This window comes from Coccinella septempunctata, chromosome 8 (assembly GCF_907165205.1).
Source record: "Coccinella septempunctata chromosome 8, icCocSept1.1, whole genome shotgun sequence".
Lineage (NCBI taxonomy): Eukaryota > Metazoa > Arthropoda > Insecta > Coleoptera > Coccinellidae > Coccinella > Coccinella septempunctata.
The window spans coordinates 32,167,386-32,185,177 of NC_058196.1; the positions used below are offsets into that span (position 1 = coordinate 32,167,386).

A 17,792-nucleotide genomic window follows, 5' to 3' on the forward strand; every position below is an offset into this window, starting at 1 on the left:
GGGGATGTATAAGATTCCGATTGACAAGGGCTATGAAAAAAAAAGTGAAAGGTTGGAGACAAACGTTTTCATTTATTCGAATCATCAGACAATATAGTTTACATAAACCCCAGTAGAAAATCATCTCTCACCGTGTGAGTGTAGTGGATTGTAAGAGGTGAAACTGTTTACAAAATAAGCTGAAATATTTCACATTGAAGGGCATCTGACACAGCAAAAATTGATCCTTTCCACGAAGAAAAATAAAATCCAGTGAGTCTTCTTCAAGTCACCAGAAAATTTCATCTGAAATAAAAGATAATCAAAAGCAGAAAAAATAGAGATAATAAATTAAGTTCTAAATATCAGATTGACCTAAAATTCACAACCCAATTCAAAAAAGATCGAAAACTACATCAATAGCTCTAAAACCTTACTGAAATTTAAAAAAGGGACAATGATTAACCAGATGATTTATGGTTTCTTCTGGTTCCCCGCATTTACAACTAGGGCTTTTAACTGAATTCCATCGGAAAAGCATACTTCTGCAAAGTCCGTGACTTGTTCTTATACGATTCAGAATTCAACATATTTTCCTGGGAAGATCAAAACCAGGAACTCTATTCGAGGGATCACTAACTAATTCTTGGTTGAAAATAGTGCTAGTCTTTCATCCTGATTTCCAAATGGCCTTGTTCCTTTCATTCGAATTAGGGAAAGAGTTGGACCAGAGTTGGACAGAATTAGAAATGAGTCGGAAAGGAGTGAAATTTATTTCAGGAATCTATAACTGCACTCTGTCTATAGTGTCTATAGTCTATAGTCCATAGACCAATATGGGGCGGTAAAATGTTTGAAAGAACTGGTAACCATTGAATAGGTGAAGATCTAATAGTTTCAGTAATAATTCTCATAGAAAGATTTAGCTGTGCATCAAATTTTTTTTCACATGGGTGCTATTAACCCAAACGCAACAATATTCAGCAGCTGAAGAAACCAAAGCTAGGGCTGACGTTGAAGAGTAGTTGCATCAGCACCCCATGAAGTACCAGCTAGTTTAAGCAGGATATTTTTCCTATTTTTAAATTTCAGAATCGAATTTTTCAAATGCGCTTTCAAATTCAGCGAGGAATCCAGCTTAACTCCTAGATGTTTTGCATTGAAGTTATGTTCCAATAAAGAATTACGGAAAACTACGCTCTATATTTTTTCATTGTAATTGTTCTTCACTTCAGACAATCCTGGCTAGACTGAAAAGATTTTTGCTCAACATTTTCTCAACACCTATATGCAAATATCATTTTTCCCAATATAAAGAAATAGCACATCTTATCTTGAATTTATCGTAAACAATATAGTACGTATATTATAGTTTCCATTGTTCCATTCTACAATTTATTTCACATTCTGAAAATGGGAATCCCAGCAGCCCAGGTTTGACCTCTAAAGATTTCCATTCGAACAAAAAATATCCAGATCCATTCAATTTTGTAATCTTAGTTTCAAGATAACAAAATCGATAGGTTATTGATACTTTTCATTCAGCAATTCCTCTATTTTTTGTAATTGTTTATGTATATGTATAACATGACAAGTTTTGAGCGAGTGAATACCAATTTTGATAAAATCTAGTGATCATTTGAAACATGTTCCAATTGAATAAAAAAGTTTGACGTGGAGAAGTTTTGTATTTCGAAGATTGGCTCCATTTGCGAAAACAATATGAGGACTTTCGGTCAAAATGGGGACTGTCCTTGAATTCCGTTGAACAAGTTTGAGAACTACCTATTTACGTCTTTCTATATTATTTACAGAGATGTAAAACATAGTTCGATAGAAGTAATGAATAAAACACAACGTAAGCAATGTTACAATGAATAATTTTATTAAATTTTACAAAATATTCGATAAATCTTACACAACAATTTGAGTCAGTTTTCCAGTATAAACCACAGAGTTTAACATGAACGAAATGAAAAATAATAAGAGAACGTAAAAAGTAATGTTTCACCTCCACCAGAAGCGTTGAGAAAATTGAATACAAAATAAAAGTTGAAGCTGACAAAAAGCCGAGCGGATATAAAAGAGATTGAAACTTAAATTAAGTGTTAAACGAGAACCCAAATTTGCAGTTATCCACACGTACAGCGTGGTTAAGTGAAAAATTGGGTAACAACCCTTTGAGTATTAGAAAACCTCGACCGTTACTGAATCGCACTTTTGTTATCACAGCATTCTAGTTACTAATATTAAACTAATTAAGTACCTACGCTTCATGGAGCGTAGTTTCGTTTTTCAAGGTCAAAATCGTTTTTATCGTTCGATAAATGTAGGAACATGAGTCTTTCTGGTTAAACATAAACGTAGTTTTGGGTGTCCACCGATTTTGAGCCTATAGAGCACCGATCTATTGGTGCCAGTTCTGTCGTTGTCTGGACATGACCCTGGAAGATGACTGACTCATTTCACTGGTCATGATTTGGGCTGTACCGCCACCTGGTAGGGTCCTCATTTGGCTGGAGCTGGACTGCCACATTGAGCTCTGCTCTGCACCCATGGGATGCACCTGTACCATCTTGGTACTCCTTACGGCTTTAGGTGTTACCTCTGGAGACGTATATTCGCTGGCAGTGTCGTATCTAGAGGGAGCCCCCCAGTGTTCGGTGAACTCGCTAGCTGATCTAGCCAGACTGGGCTGACTCAATGATCTAGCCAGGGAAGGATGCCCAGTACCTGGCCTATAATAACTATCGGTTTCATCATCATCGTACCGGTGCACTGAGAAGTAGTGTGACGATTCCGATTGGCTGTCTGCGAAATCTGGCCTTCCGAAGTCCACAGTCATTTCTGACATCGATCTGAGATCCGCCTCGCTCTTAAAACTGGACCTGGAAGTCCTCCTGGATCTGACCAGAGGGTACTCCATCGGTTCCCTGGTCAGCGTCCTGACCGAGCTCTCTCCATCTGAGTCGTACTCGTACAGTGTTGGTAAACTGCCCCTTCTACTCCTGTTGTCCCATTCTCCCCTCTTCTTGAACCTATTCTTCTGTTTGTCGTTAGGCGCCAGTATTTTTATGATCACGTCCCATTTTGGAGGTTCGAACAGGGTTTCGTACCTCGCGTCTCTTCTGATCCTCTCGTAATCTTCACGAACCACTGCTTCGGTTAAGAGCGTTCGCAGGGTGGACTCGGTTGTGATGATCTGACGCCATTTTATCTTGTCAGCCATGGTCAGTTGAGAGCTGAAACTTTCGGTGGTTTCCGTGGTCGTCATCTCTTGTTCGTTGGGTTGGAGGACTCTCAGTAAAACGTTCCAGTTGGGTACTTGAGGGTTTTCAACTGGGAGGTTGAAGGTTGAGAGGTAACTCTGTGGACTGTGGGGCTGTTGGAGACTTCCAACCAACTCAGGGGAATTCAGCGGTAATTTGTTGTCGTCTATGGTACTTCTTGGTGGTATTTCTACGTATCTCTCGGGTAAGTTGGTCAAGGTTAAACCGGAGGCTGAGGATATATCCGAGAAGTTCTCCCATTCTGGTGGTTCCGGCATCTCCAAAGGATAATTCCTGATGGTTACGTCCCATTTCGGCGCCTCTGCTGGTCTGGTATGGTACTCCGTGACCAATCTCTTGTGTCGTTCGATATCCTCGATGGTCTTCTTCTCCGTGATGGTTCTGAGGTAGACGTCGTCGACCGTATGCGAGGTAATCTCTGGTTTGCGTTGTGGTAGAGGTTCGAACACCTCGGTACGATCCATGGTGACCACGTGTTGCTCCCTGGGCATCATGGGAGGCGCGGGGCCTTTCATACGATGGGAGGAATCGACCATTTCGGTGATGGAATGGGTGTCGGTGATTTCCGAGTTCAAAGAGGCCAATTCCTGGAGCTCCTGTTGCCGTTTTAGTATCTTGTTGAAGGTAGGAGCCGGTTGGATGTGTCTGGGTGGGTGGTGAAGCTCGGGGATGTAGGTGAATTGGGTGGATTCCGGTCTGGAGGATTCCTCCCTCTCCAAGATGGTGGATAGGTTTCTCTCGGCGCGGGAAACGGAGCTGTCGGTGTCTGAGATAGCCAGGCTGGCCGGGGACGGTGGGGCTCTGTTGATCTTCATCTGAACGTCGAATCTGGGTTGTTCCTTGTAGGCCGCGGCTCTTGGTAGGGATGCTGTGGTGGTTTGTAGGGCGCTGTCGCTGTAGACGCTGCTGTTGTCGTGTACGTAGGCTCTGTTCTCGAAGCTGCCAGCCGATGATACTGGAAGTGATCTGGCGTCCAGTTCCTCTATCTCGGAGTGTGATTCTGATGGGTAGTCGGATGGGAGCGTGTCGCTGATCAGTGGTCCATCACTGCCCGAGCTGCTGGCTATCGCTAGTACCGGTGCGTGAGCCCTTGGGATCTTCACAGGGTCGTATATTGAAAGATTACCTGGAAAAGATCTCAGTTTAAGGATTTGAGTGATTGGAGCTGTTTCTGTGGACACCATCAAGAAGTTTCAGCTATAATATTCGTCGTTTCCGAGGTTTACTCACCGAGACTGCCGCTCGAAAGTTTGGTGATCTCAGAGTTGGTCCCAATGCTCGAAAACGGCCTTGAAAGAGGTATCACCCTCCTCCTGAGGCAGTAGTTGGTACATCCAAGTCCCAGAAGAAGTAGGGACAGGAAGAGTATCCCACAAATTATCAACATGATCTGGAAACTGTTGAGCGGTGGAGCTATCACAGGCTGGGGTACATTGTCATTTTTTCTGGAGAAAAAAAAATTATCAGATCACTTTGAAAAGTTGGATTTGCTACTTGGAACATTTGTATGAGTACCTTATTGTTCTATCATGAACATACATACTTAACGAAAGTTAAGGAGGTTCAGAAATGTTGTGACCTATTCGAAAGTTGATGATTTTTGTCCACCAAATGTTTACTCTCTCATATAGGGAGGAGTTAATTTACAAATGAACGTGAACCTTATTTCTAGCTTCAAAATTGAAATAACTTACATGAATTCTGGCAGTACAGGTGGTAGAGGAGCTACTGGTGGTGGATATCTACAAACTATCGTGATTATTTCATCTCCATCAATTTCCAGAGAAGGGTGGAATCGGACGTTGATATTGTTCGTGAAAACTCTTTGTGGCCCCTGAAAGTAACCAAAAAATTTATTTCCATCTTTATTCACCATTCCTTCTTCAGAACAAAGGTTCGAATTTAACTCCAATTCAACAATTTTTTGTGTAGTTTGATTTTCTCTAAAGATATCAGATAAAAAGTGGGATGTTCCATTTGGAAAACTATACTTTTTGCCTTTTTGTACCGAGTGAAAAGACGAAGAATTTTGGAACACCCTGTATATCACAGACCGAGTTTTTTCTACATGATGCTTATCCTCAGGATTTCAGTGACCTATTTTCAAAATTTCAGCTCCGTATAATATGAAATGTCTTTTCTATGCCTATTTCAGCGAATCTATGTTTTTGGCAATTTCTTGTGGAGAACAGTTAACATCTCGGAAAGTATCAGCAAAAGGGAGAGGGAAGTACTAGTGAAAAATACTCAGATAGGGATAAAGGAGCGAAAGTTTCATGGTTAAGTAACCCATGTTAGTGAAAATCATGTAATTTAGTTCAATCGTAGATTTTCATCAAATATCAATGTTCAAGATGTAGGAATTTTTATGACTGAATTTAGTTCTGTTGCAAAACATTACGAAAAATGTTATCACAGATATAAATAAATGTCGATCGCCTTATCAGAATACGTGAAGATGGGCGTCGTAGATCTATCCAAAAATTTTCGAGCGGTAGATCTTATCTCCGTGAAAAAAATTAGGGAGTTAACTGAAGCGTTCTTGGAAATTCCACTTTGGATGTATCGATTTTGTACCAGAAGGTACTCAGAAAGCTACCCGTTGAATCAAACATTTCTTTGTCTGTATCTATCTATTTTACTACATCATCTGACTCTAGACAATGAAATATTTGCTATTAAATGAATGAATCCTTCGATTAGACGAATAGTAAGAACGCAATAAATGAGTAAACTAGGATTAGAACATTTCAGGATGAGTGGATGAAATTAATGTTATCGGGAATGAAAGATTTAATCTTATCGTGTAAAATCTAGACGAAATTTTCATCATTGAGAGTGGAGTCTGCCTCGTAGAGATGTAAAAGATAACGCAAATTGCATATTTGAATGGAACACACAACATCGTGCAATATCTAGACCTAATTTCCATCATTAAGACTAGAGTTTGCCTACGCAATTCACAGATTTGAATAGAAGCTAGAAGCACACAAATGTAGAAGTTTTTCCTAGGCGAGTTTTATCAACTGTCGCTCGACAAATACAGATCAACGTCAGTTTGACGAAAGTGAGGTTAACATCGATCACAGACAGGGATGAATGATTCCCTGGCCTACTAGTAACATACTATTTTCTCTGGGGTCTCTTACCTGCTTCGTACCACATCCTTTCAGAGGCAACTCCATCTTGTAGCTGTAGTTCCCCTTCCCGTGTATCTGGCAGGGTGAATTCCTGTCCGGATGGGCGTAAGCCACGCCGTAGTATGGCTCGTTGAACTTTAGCTCGACCTGCATGGATCCAGAGGCGCAGTTGAGGGCAGCCTTGGTCCTGTTGAGGAAGATTACAGGACTGAGGTCGTCCAGCTTCGTTACTTTACCGTCTAGGGTGGCTTGCTCGGGCAGACCGCCCACGTACTCCACATTGTTGGCTTGGTCGGCATAGTTCGATTGGGGGTTGGAGTGACCACTCGATATAATTGTGGCTAGAGCCACAATCAGGAGTGGCAGCATCTGGAAGGGAGAGATTTGATCAGATCTGTGAAGAAACCGGAAGGTTTGGCAGAAAGAATGGGTGAAATATACCGTGGACAGATATTTTCGTTGGATCAAGCAGAGGCGTTCTTAAACACCCTGTACAGGGTATCCCAAATTGCTTGATTTCGGCTGTTTCTGATGGTACTTCCAGACTTGATAGGTGAAAACCTGAGCTAGATTTTCGTGAAAAGTCCTTTAGTGGAAACTGTTTCTAGATATCTGCATTTTTCTTGAAGATATAAACAAATTTTGATCTTTATTGTTGTTTTCGAAAATGTGTCATGACTTCTCTATTCTTAAAAATATCTGAAAACCATAGAAACTTTCTGAAGCCACTTTTTTACTGGGAATACGACACTATATTCAACTTTTTTCATCCATTGTGGATGGATGGAGAGAAAATTTGTACTTCTTTATTCCAAATATGGATGGTATGTATCTTTTTTTGATCTCGTACAAATATTCAAACAGTAGGTTCTTGAGATCAAAAGAAACACTTTTTTCCCCTACCATTTTTTCGATTCGGCTCGGTTTAAGAGATACAGGCTGTTGAAAAACCATAAAAAATGTTATTTTAGTCCTATCTCACAGACGGTTTTATCGAATGAAATGAATTTTGGAATATAGTTTGTCATTTATTGGATGAATCCTTTTCGAACACAAGATATCACCCACGTCTTCCAGGTTTCTCAATATGACCATTACGTACCATGAAAATACCTAAAATTCAAAGAACTCAACACTTGGAACTAAGTTGGAGGCTGTCTAATGAATATTTGAACGTTTTGTAAAATAAAAGTATTCCCTATATTTTCTCGTATAATGCGCCGTTTTCGAGTAATTTGATGTTAAAAAATTATAAGTATCTGTCAAATCTGAAAAATTGGTTACTTTGGCTGAATGCAACTCTGTTCAAAAGATCCACAGATGTGTAGTCACAGATTTAGCTAGTTATTCTGAAGGTGAAGGTCATTTTTCTAGGATTGGCACAGCTAATTATGAAATCTTAAAATGGCTTTTTATCAGGGCCGTATCGGAAAAAATGTTATAGGAAAAAGTGTTTCTTTTGACCCTAAGAATCTACTGTTACAATATTTGTACGAGTCAAAGACTCGTATGAAATTAGGTTAGGTTTCACTTGCTCCAAAAATGGTTTCTTTTCTTGGCCAAAAAATTATTTTTTCTCTTAGCTCGTGCATTGTTTTCCCTAACTGTCATACTTTGAATCCACCCACCTCTTACGTCATTCCTTGATCAAAATTCACTTCACGTTCCCCACTGATTTTTTTCTCGTTTTATCAGAGGACTAAGTAAACTCTGTTTGACAGTGATTTCAGTTCAAATAATTACATTGTTGAACAAACGCATGACATCCTGTGATTCATACGTGTCCACGATACCCGTGGCAAGACTGTTAATTTCTTGGGAATATAAATATCAACGTTAAATATTCAATAGTTGTTCATCTATACGAATGTACGTCCAAGCCCATGTAATGATTCATAAAGATTCGCGAGAAATATTACTAACATTTCGAACAATTCACGTCTGAAGAGATTATTTGTGACAAAAAAACTTGATTTTCTGAGTTTTACCAAGTAAACGTTAAATGTATTCATTCAGGCAATAACAAACATCTCAACTTCAACTTGAAAGCTGCAGTGTCATCTGTCCAGCTCGAGAACTCCTTCCATCCTTGATATCCTAGAGAAATCTTCTGCCTTGTCGAAGGAACGCCAGTTTCTACGATCTACAAGAACGCACCATCCTTTTCTGCATAGGAGAAAGATGCAATTACGTCCCTAATTCGAAAAAAAGAGCGATTCGACATAGAATGCAACTGCCGCTCAGCTGCAGTTGGAATAACTGTGAACCCTCAGCCGCAGACCGCTATGTTTGATGATCTGGAGCAACCTTTGCTGAGGAATGCAATTGCGCGCAAGTGGGAGCATTAAAAACTTCCCAAGACGCCTCGGGTTATGTTTCGCGTGCTATTCCTACGAGAAATTGTTTCCTTTGTCGTTTTATCTGCATTTATGCGATACGACTCGTTTACGTGCATTCAAGATAACTAGGAAATGCAATCAACATTTCCAATGATAAATCCATCGAGTTGACGTATGTCTATCCTTGAAATATCTTCCCAAAGTGATGACATCAACTTTATACAAGGCGAGTCTTTGACTCGTACACATATTTTAACAGTAAATTCCTAAGGTCGAAAGAAACACTTTTTTCCTATACCATTTTTTCCGATTCGGCCCTGATAAAAAGATACAGCCATTTTTCGTTCTCATAATGAGCTATGCCACCCCTGGAGAAAGAAATTACCTTCAGAATAACAAGCTAAATCTATGACACTACACAGCTGTGTAGTATCATAGACAATAGTTGCATTTAGCCAACAGAGTTTCTTTTAAACAGAGTTGCATTCAGCCAAAGTAACCAATTTGACAGATACTTTTAATTTTTGAACATCAAATTACTCGAAAACGGCGCATTATACGAGAAAATATGAAGAATACTTTTATTTTATAAAATGTCCAAATATTCATAAGACAGCGTCCAACTTAGTTTCAAGAGTTGGATTCTTTGAATTTTTGGTATTTTATGGTACGTAATGGTCATAATGAGGACACTGGAAGACGCGGGTGATATCTTGTGTTCGAAAAAGATGAATCAAATTAATGAAAAACTATGTTACGAAATTCATTTAATTCGATAAAACCGTTTGTGAGATAGAACTAAAAATAACATTTTTTTATGGTTTTTCGACAGCCTGTATCTTTTAAACCGAGCCGATTCAGAAAAAATGGTATGGAAAAAATGTGTTTCTTTTGACCTAAAGAATGTACTGTTAAAATATTTGTACGAGTCAAAGACTCACCCTGTATATGGTCACAGTCGGGATTAGAAGAGCCTTTCAAAGATGCTATTTTATATGGGTTGCCCCATTTGAAGGAAAACGAAAATAAAATGTTTTTTCGAAATGTGACAACACTGATTTTGACTTTATATTGCCACTCTATACACAATTGTGTTAGTCGTATTGTATTAGCGAATTATTGAAGACTTATTTATGTAGAACAAATTTTATTAAAAAATTTTTTCAGTAGCTTCTCTAGAATCGCATATAAGATATAAGGTCTTCTTCTGGCGGACACCCTGTACATTTTCCGATCCTAATCCTCGATTTACATATTGACATGCTGCTTTTGAGGAAACTGCCTGAATATAAAACCGATTTTTCATGGAATTCTATCGAATTATCTTCCTTCAATCAAAACCAAGTCAGAAACTAGAACAACTCGATCTCTACACCAACCTACACCTTTTATTTCTTCATTTTCAACGCGGTGTAACTGCGAAAATGCCCAGGCCGTGTAATATAGGTAAGTACCGTGAAAGTTCCAGCTGCATACAATGGATTGAATACCTCATCTACCATGTACAAATTCATACCAGCCAAGGCGGCTTACATAACTTTAGAAAGTACAGAATGGTGGGATTCGTCATCGGATCTTTGCACCGTAACACTTCTGCAGATCTGATTGTGGTGTAGTATGTTATCGTTTCGTAATCATAAGGCATAATTTGGAGGCAATGGTCCCTTGGCCAAATCTGTATTTGCTGCAGGAGAGGTCAAAATTGGTGAAGGCAGATTCTAGATCTTCTAGATATCTTCACTACATAACTGCGTTGTTAGTTCTATATTTAAAACATGGTGTTCCTTCTTCGAGCTTCATGTCATTTCTGCTCCTTTCGAAAATGACACAAATACGTTTGTACCGAAATGAGAACCGTTATAGAAGGTGTCGATCAAAACAACAATGGAAAAAGTTACGATACTGAAGCCAATCAAGCATCATTCCTTTTATGACAGTCGCCAATGAAGGTCAGTCATTGAAAGCGAAATTAACAGTTGGTTGAAATACGATCTTGATTCATCACTCCTACGTTGTTGGTTGGAGTTTTGTTTTTCCTGGACGATAAGTCCAAGAAGACTCAAAGCTGATATTGGAGTGCTGAAAGAAACTCAAAGAAATAGACAGTCTTCAGTCTGGGTTCCAGGTCAATCTGGAATCAAAGGAAACTAGAAGCCAACCTACTAGCCAGAAAGGGAGCTCAAACGTCACTTACTGGTCCAGAGCCTTTCTGTGGTACAGGAAAACGCATCTATAAGAAAGAGTTTCTGCAGAAAGAAGGAACCAAAAGAGAAACACTTCTTCCAGGAATGGAACATTCCAAAAACTTCAAGACTGCAAGATCCAAGAAGTCTTACGCCTCCTCACTGGCTTCCTCAGAGGACATGGTAGCCTTAGGAAGCATATGATGAGTATTGGCTCATCAGAAGCTGACGAGAGTAGATTTTGTGGAGCACTGGAGGAAACTCCAGTTACATGATTACAGAATGCCTCGTCATTGCAAGCCTGAGCAAGGAATTTATTTGATGAGAAAATTGTAGAAGGACCTAGGACTTAGCCTCTTTGAAGCTCTCTCAGATACTGGAGTTCATTGAAACTCTTATGGGGTGCAAAATAGATCTTGAAGTTTCAGTCAAATATAATTCCCTTACGAAACTATCAACTATATATACAAGAATTGAAAATTCATTTGCATTAACAAATTTCCTATAAAGTTTACCTCTTTGAAGTTTTTAAAAGTTTCCATTACAACCTTGACATTTGCCAACATGTTGCTTGAAGAGAAATGCAGTTAATAATTCTCGAAATCCAGTTTGAGTGCCCTAAAAATCAGACTACAGCCACTTCTGTTAGTGCCACAGGAAATTCCATCGGATAAAGTCTCGGAATCAGCCAAAAATTTCCCCAAATCCTTGTGATTTTCCTTCGAAGAATCGCTGTATCAAGTATTTCGCTCTGTATCACATAAGCTAGAGTCTCCGCATACCATACATGGCAAATCGAATGTGAACAGGTATGCAAATTAGTTTGTATCGATCGGTATCGCATTTTGAACTCCTCGAGAAACTGTATTTTCATGTAATGATCAACTTCGTTATCATTTCTAGAATAGAAACGTTCCATACTTCCATTTTTTATCGGAAAACCTACCTGTAGAGTTTCGTAGAGTTTCTGTCAACTCATTTTCAACTCGACGACGAATTTTGTTGAACGCTCGTTGAATTTGGATCAGCACTCGTAATTCTGAAAGCGATTTGGTTCATACCTTGAAGAACTGCTTCTCAAGGCTGACTGTTTCTGTATCGATCGTGGTGTTGCTCAAGAGTTGTTGCAAACGATGCAAATTAACAGATGCTATCTGTGACGAAATTTTCATGTATATAGGGAGTTTCACGTTGGGCAGAAAATTGAGAAGTTATTCCTTCTTTGAGGAAAATTTACGACCATTTAAACTTTTTTTCAGTTGAGGAAAGAGATGATAGTCGAATGGAGACAAATCTGGTGAATAAGGGGGGTGTTCTAGTAATTCAAACACTAAATCACGAATTTTCTGCATGGCAACATGGTATTTGTGTGCAGAGGCGTTGTCTTGCAAAAACAAAACACCTTTGGATAGCTTTCCGCGTCTTTTCCCTTTAATTCTTTTCCCGAAGAGTGGTCAGTAATGTCGAATAGTAATCTCCGGTTATCATGCTACCCTTATCCAAAAAATCAATTATGAATACTCCATGGCAATCCTAAAAAACTGAAGCAAGAACTTTTGGACACGAAACTTCTTAGGTCTTGAAGAACCAGAGTGTTGCCATTCCATCGATTGTTGCTTTGTTTCTGGATCGTAGAAATGTATCCAAGTCTCATCCATAGAAACAATTCGGTTTAAGAAGTCTACATCGTTTTTAAATCGAGCACAGATCGAACGCGATGCTTCTACCCTTGCACGCTTTTGGTCAACATTCAAACATTTGGGGATCCATTTTGCAGCAATTTTTCTCATGTCCACATTGACGTGAACTATATGATGAACGCGTTCGTATGAAATATTCAGTGCTTCAGATATCCGTTTTAGCTCATTCGACGGTCTGATAAAATTATGTCATGAACTGCATCGATATTTTCGGGAACTGACACAGAAACTGGCCTTACCAATCCGTCATCATCTTCAATGGAAAATTTACCTCTTTTGAAGCTTGCAGTCCAATTTTTTACTATCGCATACGAAGGACATTGATCACCAATGGCATTAAGCATATATCTTCGTAAATCTGCTTACCTCTTAACCCTTTTAAATACAGGTACTTGATGATGGCTCGATACTCCAATTTTTCGATTCACACAATTTCGGTGGACATCTTCTTTCTTTTAATTTATTGCGTAACTCTGGTTTACTTTTTTGACCTCAAACTTCACACTGACACTTCTAATGAGTTATTGTTCGTTGCTATGGTAACGCAATATTTTTTTTATGCGTGGAACCTTAGAACATAGATATATCTATGTTCTAAGCATGGAACTGGTCTAGGCTAACCATAGGTGCATATATTCAGTGGCTTTTTGAAACTGAAACGAAGGAAGATGATTTTTTGATGTTTCTTCCAGCATTGATCATTTCGACGGTCATAATTCATTTCGCGTGTAACCAATACGTTCCTGTACAGTCTTCCAACAAAATCAATAGCGATATTGTCCGATAAACCGGCCTCCGATGTGAAAGGATTTAAATAGGTGTATTTTTCAAATGCGAAGGACATTGACAGCGGTGTTATGTCGCCAATACGAGACACACGAGAGGTTTAAAAGTTTGAATAATAAGCTAGCCGTATATTCGGACAACATGTGAATTGCGAAACTTGCATAAAAAACTTGAATGTATATCCAGGTAGATCGTGGGTTGAGATTGAGAAAGGTAAATATGTACACAAGCATAACTGTCCAGTTTTTCGAATGGTTCAGATAAGTTCAGGTATGGATATATCCCCAGGTCATTTCTTATTGGTTGAGCTATTGAAGAAACCTTAAACTACTGGTTTTTCGATGCTCAATTTCTGTATGTTTTCTGAAGAAAACTTAGGTGCTAACTTTAGAGAGCTGTATTTGAAAAGAGGCTCAAAAATAGGGGAAAGACCCACACTATTTTTCGACAAGAAAGTATCCCTTAAATTAACTATCGATTTATACCCTGTATCAAAATGTTGAAGCCCTCAAAAAAACTACGCGACTTTGAATCGTCAGTTCTTATATACTTCTTATACTTATGTGATTTACCATTCGATGAAACTTAGATGAAAGATTCTTCATGGAATACCAAACAGACATAGACTGTAGATTTTGTACGCGATCTGTATACTGATGTTCCTTCATTTCTTAATTGGTAAACAATTGGAAAACGCACTACATTGACCTCGGTAGTTCATCGTTGAGTTGAGCCGAGCTAAGTGAAAGTACGGATGTTTCTTAAGGATTATATCGAAAATCCAAGACGAATTGTATGATGATATTGTATTAAAACTGCAATATTATGCGACAGTGAAACAGAGATCAAAGGTGGTCAAAATAGGCGCCATTTCATAAAAAAAACATCCCCGAATATTGGTCCCTTACTAAAAAAATCTAAATGTCAAATATATTGTATATAAAAAAAAAATGCAATTCGCGTTTTCATCATCGTTGATATGACAATTTCTTCATTTAAAATGAGACATGCTGTGCTGTCGAACTATTGGCGATAACCTCAATAGACAGGATGTCTCATTTGCAATGATAAAATTGTCATTATCAACGATGACAAAAACGCGAATTACAAGTATGATTGCTCTGTAACTCATTGGCGAAAGGAGCACGAATATGATTACAATCCTCTTTACTTCGCATTTAACTTCAGGAAGCTCTCTGCATTCTGAAAACGCCGTGACTAATAAATACACCATTAAAATAAACAGAAATAATTATCGGACTTGGTATTCCGTGGAATTTACATTGCTAATCGCGAATGCCTCGGAGTTGTTCGTAAAAAATGACAGGTTATACCTATGTAATGACCCATATTCTAGGAAGGCAACTCGAGAGAACATCAAACAATATGGAAAACATAATGAGGAAGACGTTCTCTATGGATGGTGATTGTAGGAAATGGAGATTGAATGTACAGACTGTTTCGAGGCGCATCACCCTGTTTTGTGTATTTGTATATGACGGTTTCAAGTCTGGACACCCTGTATGGGTGTGAGCTAAAGGCTGGGTGACCAAACAGTTGAACTGGCACCATCCACGACCTCATGAATGGTTCTGTTGGTGAGCAACTCGTAAATACTTTCAGAGAAACCATCAAAAAATCTCGACCTACAAGAAATTTGGCTCAGAAGTAGCTTCATTGAGGAGAATTTTGGCTCAGAACATACTTGATAGTGAAGAACTTTGGTTAAAGAATCTTGGCTCAGAGAATCTCGACCTACAAGAAATTTGCCTCCTAAGAAACTTGGCCGAGAAGAATTGTGGCACATGAATAACTTCAGTAAGGATAATTTTGGCTCAGAACATACTTGATGGTAAAGAACCGTGGTTAGAGAATATTGGCTCATAGAATCTTGACCTACAAGAAATTAGCCTTTTGAAAAACTTGGCCGAGAAGAATTGTGGCTAAGCAGTAACTTCAGTAAGGAGAATTTTGGCTCAGAATATACCTGATAGTGGAGAACCTTGGTAAGAGAATCTTGGCTCAGAGAATCTTGACCTACAAGAAATTTTCCTCCTGAAAAACTTGGCAGAGAAGAATTGTGGCTCATAAGTAACTTCAGTGAGGAGAATTTTGGCTCAGAACATATTTAGTAGAGAAAAACCTTGGTTTTGAAAGACTCGACTTGTGAAAAACTTGGTGGGAAAGAATTTTGGCTTAGAAGAAACTTTAAATGTATGAAAATTGGCTCAGAAGAAATCTGGCGCAAAAAGACATGGCTCAGAAGAAATCTGGCTCTGAAGGAAACCTGGACTAGAAGAATATTGGCTTAGAAGAAACTTTAAATGAATGAAACTTGGCTCAGAAAGAACCTGGCACAAAAAGACATGGCTCAGAAGAAATCTGGCTCTGAAGGAAACCTGGCCTAGAAGAATCTTGACTCAGAAGAATATTGACTCAGAAGAAACTGTAGCATACCTATAGTTCTTATGATCGCACACGATTGCAGTATTCAGACTTTAGTCAAATTCAACCTCGTATGCTGTATGGGTGCAAGCAATAGGCTGGGTGACCAAACAGTTGAACTGACATCATCCACGACCTCATGGATGGTTCTGTTGGTAAGCAAATTCTTCGTCAACTCGTAAATACTCTCGAAAAAACAAGCTGAAATTCCATTCTGGCTTGTCTTTCCTATCGAAAGTGTAACCTCTTGACCTGACGTGTGATGTGAATGCACTTACATGTTCACCAACGTGCAATCATCCCATAAACGGTTGCAAAACAAAGCCCACTGGGACCCAACGGGTGCATAATCACTGGGTCTTTGGTAGAGTATTATGTAAAAATTATTGTTGTGGTAATTCATCGGTTGTGAACAGCTTCTCTGAGACACATGTATACAAAAATGAATTCATTAATACTGTATGTCATTTAGTATATCAATTTTTCAATACAAGCGCAGCAGAGAAACTTCTGATTTTCTTTCTACTGATTTGAAAGTCTTAAATTGGGTTTTTTCGATAACAGCTTGAGAATTAACTGAAAATGAGACCTTAATTAATTTTTTCTGTACGCTATTCGTAAAGGTGAGTTGAAATGACATTCAAGCTGGCTCAAAGCGGTAGCTGGCTTTCGGATAATGGATTACTTTTTATTATATCCATGACCTTACCAGTTACTCACGAAACCATTGCGTTAAATCGACAATTTTCAACAGTAGACCAAGTGGAATATGACTCACTCTGATGGTTTATCACTCCCAATAAATTGCTACTTTGCTGAAGCCAAATTTCGAGCTTCCGAAAGGTTAAATATCCTGAATTTTTGGTATTCTATAGATTTTGACCTCCATGGTAAGATAATTTACGTGAACAGAAAACGTAGGACCAGTTTTCGACATATCCACAGAGTGTTGAAGATAAAATTGAGATAGTTTACCAAATGTAGAGTTGTATAGAGGGTAATACACTGGAAGAAATACTGTAGGCAGCTATTCCTTCACACCCTGCATACATTTTTATCGTTTTTTTATCTTGGGAGCTTCGCAGAGTCATTTCGTGTATACAGGGATGAGTGGGAGAAATATAGTCTAAGTTTCTTCAAGAAATGAATGCCTTCGGTTAATTTTCGTGAATTGACACTAACTCAGATATTTTGGAGAGACATTTCTTCCAAACCTAGAATGCTACTATATTCATGAACACAAAAACATCTCTAACGTTTTACCTCGAACAACAAAGAATCCTAAAAACAACAACTGAACGCTTCACCGATTCGCAAACCATCAACTATGAAATTATCATCTTCATGAGATCACAAGGAACTGTCTCTACACATAGCGATGAGCTACACCGACACTCTGATACTCTCCTAGCCGTCATTAAGGTGCCAACTTCAAGGAACACTCCTCTATTTGCATTCCCACCGACCTCTGTCCTCAGAAAATACGTGAACCGCCAAAAAAATTCGACTCACTCTGTATCCCTCCTAGGCAGGCCAAAAATTCGTCTCCTGCGACCTCATGCACACAAAGAGCGAGTCGCACACTCTGACACTAGGCACCACAACACTGGCGACACTAAACCCGTCTACTATACTGAGCGTCCTGCTGTATATTCGCTCTTTCGGCCTGACGCGTTCTAACGTTTCGTAGCCCGGAGTTTGTCTCTCGGCCGATCGTTGAAATCACTCGGCAATTCCAGATTCCAGCGTTATGCGAGACTCGCGGCTACGTCACTAGCGACAGGGTCGGACTCGTGTTCTATGAGGGGGAAATCTGCGATTTGGAGGTTGCTTAATTCGACGGGGGGTACTAAGACCCGTTTGCACCAAACGCACTTAGTGCTAAGTGTCCCTTAAAACGAACCCTTAACTTAAATTACGTTGCACCGAC

The 17,792-nt window shown here is 39.1% G+C and overlaps 1 protein-coding gene across 2 annotated transcripts; it reads right to left on the minus strand.

Annotated features, from left to right (window-relative positions):
- Positions 1 to 1,838: 1,838 nt before the first annotated feature.
- LOC123318624 lies at positions 1,839 to 17,585 on the minus strand. Of its 2 annotated transcripts, none has more exons than XM_044905296.1 (5): positions 17,375 to 17,585; positions 6,419 to 6,778; positions 4,964 to 5,103; positions 4,500 to 4,714; positions 1,839 to 4,395 (listed from the first exon to the last, which is right to left on the minus strand). In XM_044905296.1, exons 2-5 carry the CDS (start codon positions 6,776 to 6,778, stop codon positions 2,387 to 2,389), a joined length of 2,724 nt encoding a protein of 907 aa, XP_044761231.1. In that variant the 5' UTR covers positions 17,375 to 17,585; the 3' UTR covers positions 1,839 to 2,386. The 2 variants fall into 2 exon arrangements, with proteins under 2 accessions (XP_044761231.1, XP_044761232.1); XM_044905297.1 differs by lacking the exon at positions 17,375 to 17,585 and adding an exon at positions 17,126 to 17,265.
- Between the last annotated feature and the right edge of the window lie 207 nt (positions 17,586 to 17,792).